The 7460-nt window shown below is 36.9% G+C and overlaps 1 protein-coding gene across 1 annotated transcript; it reads right to left on the bottom strand.

The window, feature by feature from the left end:
* Positions 1–328: 328 nt before the first annotated feature.
* LOC114164811 (farnesylcysteine lyase) lies at positions 329–3637 on the bottom strand. Its single transcript, XM_028049580.1, has 5 exons — positions 3066–3637; positions 2454–2627; positions 1611–1970; positions 1317–1492; positions 329–790 (listed from the first exon to the last, which is right to left on the bottom strand). The coding sequence occupies exons 1-5, from the start codon at positions 3594–3596 to the stop codon at positions 526–528; spliced, it is 1506 nt and encodes a 501-aa protein (XP_027905381.1). The 5' UTR covers positions 3597–3637; the 3' UTR covers positions 329–525.
* Positions 3638–7460: the final 3823 nt, after the last annotated feature.

Genomic DNA, 7460 nt, shown 5'->3' with positions numbered 1-7460 from the left:
AACATGCAAGGTTTCCATTGAAGTGGAAATTTAAGCATAAAAACTAAACATTGTCTGGCTTTTCAAGGAACGTCTTAAGCATCAGACGCAATTATAACATTCTTAGAAATCAGGATTTAAAGGAAATTATTGGCAGATAAATATAATTACTGCAAATGAAAAGAAGAACTGCACACTACTAGATATGTGTACAAAACCAACCCTATGTTGACGGAATCCTCATTAGAAATTGGAATCTTAACATTAAACACACATCGTCAATTAATAAAATACAAGGGGATGGGGTATTTTGTGTGTATGCCGTATGTATCAAAGTGTAAACATTGTATTAAGTTTGACCTCTCCCTCCATTTTCTTAATAAACAGGCAAATGAGTCTCTTTTGTTGGTAGGGAGTATTTTTTATTTATTTTTTGTCGGCCAGTACATACACATTGTATGATTATCCAAATTTTAGTATGTAATTTACATAAAATCTTTCAACATCACCCAAACTATCAATATCTTACAAATTAAAATCAATGTATCATAAATCTAAATGAGTACCCTCTCCTCGAGAAGTTGCAGACAAATTGGACGAATTCACAATTTCTTTGCCAAAATATCTTGAAAGTATGAGTCGGGCAATATTCTCGGCTGCCACGGCACTTGTCTCCATGGTGCTAGCTGCATTTTCAAATGCATTTACGTAATATAGATGCCTCTTGTCCAATATAAATGGTGCAAATACTTCTGGGGCATGGTAATGAGGATATGCAGCCCAGTTTATCCGAATAGTCTCCTTCCTCACACTGCCAGTGATACCAATCAACACAATATTACAACCTTGTTCAAGTTTTCTTTTTCTCGTTTTCGTAGGAGAGAGGGAAACGGGACGACACTTGAGAGAAAGTTCAACAGTTAATGCAAAGCTCAACAAGTAAATGTCAACATCAGGTTCAAAACCATGTGTCCAACTTGCACCTTAGGACTAAAAAATTGGGTTTGGCTCTTTAAAGTGAGTATCAGTTGAAAAAAAGAATCAGCAGTTGATGTTTCAATTTCAACACAGATCATTTGTTATATATGTCCACGTAACATTGAAAATTGATTTTGTTATAAACGATTGAGAGTAGTTTCTTTATCCTATAAAAGGAGGTGCTCATTTTAGAGAAGCTAAATTCCAATAATTTGTTAGAACCCACGTTGTTATTATTATGGACTAGATCTTTTTTCCAATAGGAACAGGTTTGTAAAGAAGGTTTTGGTATACAATCAGTAGTATAATTTCAGTGTCAAGGAACGGAAAATTAATTAGCAAGTAGCATATATTATTACCTGAAGATGCTATCCAGTAATGTGTCTTCCATTGGTTGACGAGAGAATAATTTATAAGTGGATTCTTTTTCATTGTGCTTCTTAAGAACTGCAATGCATGAAAATGGAAGGCTAGGATCCTCTACTGTGCCCACAAGATCAGGAATTTTTGTCACAGCCTTGAGACCAAAATATGCCTAGTGCACAAGAAAGCAAATCCATCAGAAGTAACACCAACCACCATAAAAGGAGAAGATATACAAAACTGAAAATACTAATGTCAGTAATTTTATGCTTCAAGTCTCAAATACTCACAGGGTTCAGAAGGCCCCTGACAAAAGTTGTATATGTGTGCTGCAATTTTCTCTCAGGAATCGAAATTGGGGGAATAAACTGAATATCTAACTCATCCAATGGTGTAGCAACCACAGCAACTTCACATTTATAACTGTTTCCTTTTGTTGAGTTGAGTTCATAAAATTCTCCAAGGTCAGCAACAGATTTTATTTCTTCGAGCAGGTGTAGTGCAACATCTGACCGATTAATCAGTCCAGCGGCCATTTGCCAGTTGCCTCCTTTGACAGACCATAATCCTCCGCCTGATCCTGCGAGAGAAACTGCCCCTCCCAACCCACTCATGGAGACACTCTGGCCATAATTAATACGTGTGATGACCTGCATATATAAAACGAAGTCATCTTCTGATCAGTTACTTTAAATCTCAGACATTGATCTATTATATAGGTGTGAAATCGTTTGCTCTCTGGTAACAATGACTTCCACATAAAACCATTAATATTAATTGGAAACACAGAAATCCTGAAAAACTAGTCAGGTTTTTTTGAAGTATTGACCATGGGTTCATGGCTCCCCAAATTGTTCGTTGTTAAGTAGGTAGTTTTTAATAACCCTCTCCTCCCTCCACCCTACCCCACCAAACAAAAAAAAGGTCTTCTGTCAAATGTACACAAAAAACAGTTTTGTAACTCTGTTAACAGTTAAACAATGGCAATCCTTCAACAAAGCACCACCAGTCTACCACAATGGCTGCTGCTAGCAAATCATAACCAAAATAGTGCCATCAATGTACTCAGCAGAATCACCGAAACATTAATAGTGATTGAGATATACATTTGAAAGGATCAAAGGAATTCTTACAGTGACAAGTTCGTTGATCAACAAGTTAGACAACCCAGCATCCACCAATTCATCATGCAAAGTCCTTGTAGTAAGATTATATAGACCAGCCCACTGCAGCATCTCATCCACAGTCTCAAAAATGGGTCTCGAACTAGTGTCCTTATAGTAATTTAAGAATCTCTCAACAGCACTCTAAATTAAATAAAGCTTCGTCAGGAAACAATACATATTTGGGGTTAACTTAAATACAGGTAATTTGTTAATTAAGAAAGAGTTTAATTTATACAACAAAATAAATCCCTATTAGATATTTATGTAAAAATATTTTTTAATAGTGTGTACTGTAGAAATGAAATTCAAGTCTTTCTTCACTAGTTCAGGTTGTGTTGCCAAGTGAGTACTCGTGTGTGTGTGATTGTATTATTCCTCAGCAAATCAGTTTTTTATTTGATGAGGAGTACACTTGTGTATGCAAATTAAGCACTAAAAATGAATTATTTGACGTGTAAAATCTGTATCTATACTTCTAAACAAGTTCTCCTTTGACAAAGATTCATTTAGTACGTAATTAAATAACTGAGTAATTTACTCAATCACCTAGTAAGTATAACGGTTAAACAGTTGAAATACCTCAACGAAGTTTTGCATCTTGAAGAGCGAGAAGCCGTAGCGAAGGAATATGCGAGCGGAATTAAAGAGCGATAAGAGAGTATCGACAAATGGGAGTTCAAGAAGCTTATTGATGAGGGGAACATTGGTACTGAGAGTAACAGTTTTGAAAACGAACTTTTTCCCATTCCAAATGCCGAGAGAGAGGGAATCCGAATCAGGTTCGTTGGCCTTCAGGTTCAGAATTTTCACATAATCCACTGTGTGCAGGTTCTTAGGATGAAGAATGGAGGCTCCGGCTTCGAAGGTCTCCCCCGCCACCGTCACAGTGGCTATGCGGCCCCCGACGACGCCGTTGCGCTCGAACACTCGGATATCGGTGGCTGGAGTGGACTCCGGGGAGTATTTACGGAGGAAATGGGCGACGGAGGAGCCACCGATGCCGGCGCCGATGATGCAGACGGTTGATGACGGTGGCGGAGGGTCATCGGAGAGTGGTTGAGCCTGAGAGAGTGCGAGAAAGGTCAACAGGAAAGGCAGTGTGAGAGACATCTTCTACTAGTCTCAATGGTCATGGATTCCCTGTAATACTGTTTTATTTTGAATCAAATCATAAAATATATATATATATATATATATATATATATATATATATATATATATATATATATATATATATTCACAGTCTTGAAATCTTCAAACTTTCATCCTACATTATTTTTTAATTTTTTAGGAATGATTATTTGAGAGTTTTTTTCTTATGCAAATTTCGTTCATATAATTGTTTAATCAGAATATAATTAAAAAAAAAATCCAATCCAGATGGTACTATGGATTTTTGTAATCAAAGATGAATTAAATGAACTTGTATGTAGTTCATAAAATATGTTATGTATGATAAATCATTAAGGCTGTCATAGATGTGAAGATGTATCTTGTGTTCACCTGCACGGATTTAATGTGCAAAAGGGAATACCTAAACATGATTTAAGGTAAAACATGAGTTTACTTCGTGGTATTTAATAGCAAAAGAAAAGAGGAATAATAAGATTATTTGATCCACCTTTTTTCTATTGTGCTGATTTGAGAGTAATTAATAATAGTATAAAAATATGATCTTCATCGTTACAATAATAATTAATATCCAAATTTATCAAAAAAAAAATGGGTTAAATATGTTTTTGTCCTTCAATTTTTAATGGAATTTGGAATTAGTCTATTTTCAAAACTTTTGACCAATTTAATCCTTCATATTTAGAAATGTACGAATTTAGTCATTTTAATCAAATTTTATTAAGTTTATTTGACATTTCAAAAGCGTTTTATGATAATATTTGAGTTAACATTGAAGAGAAAATATGTCAAACGTTGTAAACAATTCAAATACTATCATGAAATGCACTTTAAACATAATATAAGCTTAACGAAATTTGGTTAAAAGGACTACATTCACGCATTTCTAACAATGAAGGACAAAATTGGTTAAAAGTTTCGAAGATTGACTAATTCTAAATTTCACTTGAACTTGAGAGACCAAAAACATATTTAACCCAAAATTTTTTAATATGTAAATATATTGTATTATTATTATTATTATTACTATTTATATTAATATTTATTTATTTTCAGTTTATTCATTTAAATATTTTTTATGAAATAAATCTAACTCATCTAAATATAATTTTATATTATTTTCAACATCAAGGTCAATTTGGTAATCTTATTTTTCTTTTCCTTGTTCACTTGTGAGGATTGGTTTGGAGAAGAGGAAGATAAAAAAATTTTGGAAAAATAATGAAATAGTTCCTTCATATTTATAGAGATAGGAGACAAAATTTACATGGATATAGTAAGTATTGCTTGGGCTGCTTTAATGGTAGTTTTTTCATTTTCCCTTTCCCTTGTAGTATGGGGGAAGAAGTGGGCTATAGGGATAATAAAAATTGAGTTAAGGGATCCAAGTAACCTTGTTTATTTCTACCTAAATTTTTGAATTTCAAAATTATTGAATGAAATATTTCATTTAAACCACCCCTAGTCTGCCTTAACTCACACTTTCCACTCATTTCAGAGAACCTTGAACTGCAGCTCTCTGCTAGGGTTTGCTTCCGCTGTTACGTTGAGCTAAGAGGACTGTTGGTCCACATAAGTATCCCTTTCTAGTTCATGCTGGTCCCCCTTTAATCATCTTTCGTATTCCCAGTTAGGATCATCTGTTAACCCCATCTACTGGTTCTGTTCCACCTTTATTTCAGCCTTGTAGTTCATCCCTAGAGCTGTTGTGCTCGTGGTCGTGCCGTCAGGGTCCTTGCTAAACCTTTTTCCAGGTACGGGGAAGTTAGGGTTTTGGGTCTTGAATGATTTTTGGCTGATTTAGAGTTTGTTGGGTGTTGTATGATCTATATGATTGTGATGAATGTGTGAACTGCCTTGTACTGTTATTTGGGTGTGAACATGTGACTGTGGCATGAGAAACAGTGGCGAGATCTGTTACTCTCGCCCAAGCAAGACTAACTCACCCAAGCGAGACTTGCAGGAGCAAACTAGGGGTTTCGCGAACTCTCGCTTAGGCGGAGAGCTCTGGTTTTGAGCGAGGCATTGTCTCGCTCAAGCGAGAGCCACTCGCCTAAGCGAGGAGGAGTGAAAGCTTTGGGACGCTGCTGTGGTTTAGCCCAAGCGAGGGACCTCACTGTTGGGCGAGAGGTTGTCTCGCTCAGGCGAGGCAGGGCTCGCCTAAGCGAGCCTGCGAGAACCTCCCAGCACTGGTCGCGATCTCGCCTAAGCGAGGGTTTACCGCCTAAGCGAGAGCACCCCTCTCGCCTGAGCGAGGGCTCTTGGCTTGAGCAAGATCCGCTGCAGGTTGTGTGTTTTCTTCAATTGGTAATTGGATGGTTTGATTTATAAGTTATTCTGTATGATGCATGAGGCCTGTGAAATGAAATGCATGGTATGATCTATGGTTATAAATTGGATAGATGTGATTGAGGGATCTTGGCATGTGAAACTAATGAGTGGGTTAGAAATTAAAGAGGCATGGTATTGGTATAAGATGAGGTCCTATACTCATGGATTTGGGAATGACCAGTGGTATGGATTAAACATGTGGTACGAATGAGAATTGATTTCAGAGATTGGTATGATATTATAAGCATGATAAGTAGGGGTGGCAAACGGGCCAGCCCGGCCCGTTTTGGCCCGGCCCGTATGTGGCCCGTCAAAAAACGGGCCGGGACGGGCCAGCCCGTCAAATAGAAACGGGCCAATAATCACAACCCGTCCCGTATAGGACGGGCTAACGGGCCGGGCCGGGCTGGCCCGTCTAGTATTTTTTAACATTTTTTTTAATTTTTTTAATTAGTTTTTAAATTTTTAAATTTGTTTTATTTTTTAAATTTGTTTATATATACATATAAATTATTATTAAAGTCATATTTAATCAAATAAAATATTATTTTAAATTTTAATTGATTAGTTAATGTTTTTAATTAGATAAGTTAAAATAATTATTAAATTTACATATTAAATTATTCAATTATAACTAATAATTCAAACTTAATTTGTAGGTGTTGATGATTTAAATTACAATACTATTATATATTTCTACATTTAAAATATATAATCTAAAAAGTTAATCTTTTTAATTATTTTTATTTTATTTTATTTTTTTAAAACGGGCCAGGACGGGCCAGCCCGTACTTTGGCCCGTCAAGTTGACGGGCTGGACGGGACGGGCCAGAACGGGCTGACGGGTTGAAATCTTCAACCCAGCCCGTTCCTTTTAGCACGGCTTGACGGGCTGGCCCGTTGGGCCCAGCCCGTTTTTCCACCCCTAATGATAAGTGTTTCCCTTGTTGTTGGTTTATGTTTGGTCTGTGGTCAGTGCGTAATCCCTTGGAATCTCTAGGTGAAATTTCAGGGTCAAGCTTCAGTGGTCGGGACGTAATTCCATGGCCCCTGTTAGTGGGTGTCCATGGTGGTGCCCCATCTATGTGGTTTGGTAAGGATTCAAGGTAAGGTTGCATCCTGACACTCTAAGGAGTCAGTTAGTCTCACTTAGAGCGAACTGACTCTTGTGGTGAGAATAGCAGGAGGCCTGAAACTCATTAAGGGCTAACCTTGTGTGTGTGGGAATGATTCATTGTAAAACTTGTAACACATGGCTCGGGGGTGAGCAGCTCGGGGGTGAGCAGAGGTATTCACCACAAATGCAAGCATCCGTTGAATCCGACCAAACTATATGTATCCGAATGAGTCGAGTCAGAGTCTAGTGTATTGTTTGAGAAGTCAGAACATGTTTGGATGATATATAAAATGCTTGGATTGTGTGATGGCATTCTACTATTTGATGAACTGTTTTACTCTAGCTTACCCTATTTGCTTGTTTGATTGTCTTGTATGTGGTTCTTCTCCCTTTGC

The sequence above is a fragment of the Vigna unguiculata genome, chromosome 9, assembly GCF_004118075.2.
Source record: "Vigna unguiculata cultivar IT97K-499-35 chromosome 9, ASM411807v1, whole genome shotgun sequence".
In the NCBI taxonomy this organism is placed as follows: Eukaryota; Viridiplantae; Streptophyta; class Magnoliopsida; order Fabales; family Fabaceae; genus Vigna; species Vigna unguiculata.
The sequence above is the reverse complement of the archived record's forward strand: the minus strand, read 5'-3'. Positions and strand labels throughout refer to the sequence as shown.

Bases quoted from the DNA above. Each gene is read 5' to 3' on its own strand.
- LOC114164811 (XM_028049580.1), bottom strand. From the start codon at position 3,596: ATGTCTCTCACACTGCCTTTCCTGTTGACCTTTCTCGCACTCTCTCAG. The intron at 1,493-1,610 runs GTGAGTATTTGA...CTTGTGCACTAG, and splicing joins TCAGGGGCCTTCTGAACCCT to GCATATTTTGGTCTCAAGGC. The intron at 791-1,316 runs GTAATAATATAT...TATCACTGGCAG, and splicing joins TTACTGGATAGCATCTTCAG to TGTGAGGAAGGAGACTATTC.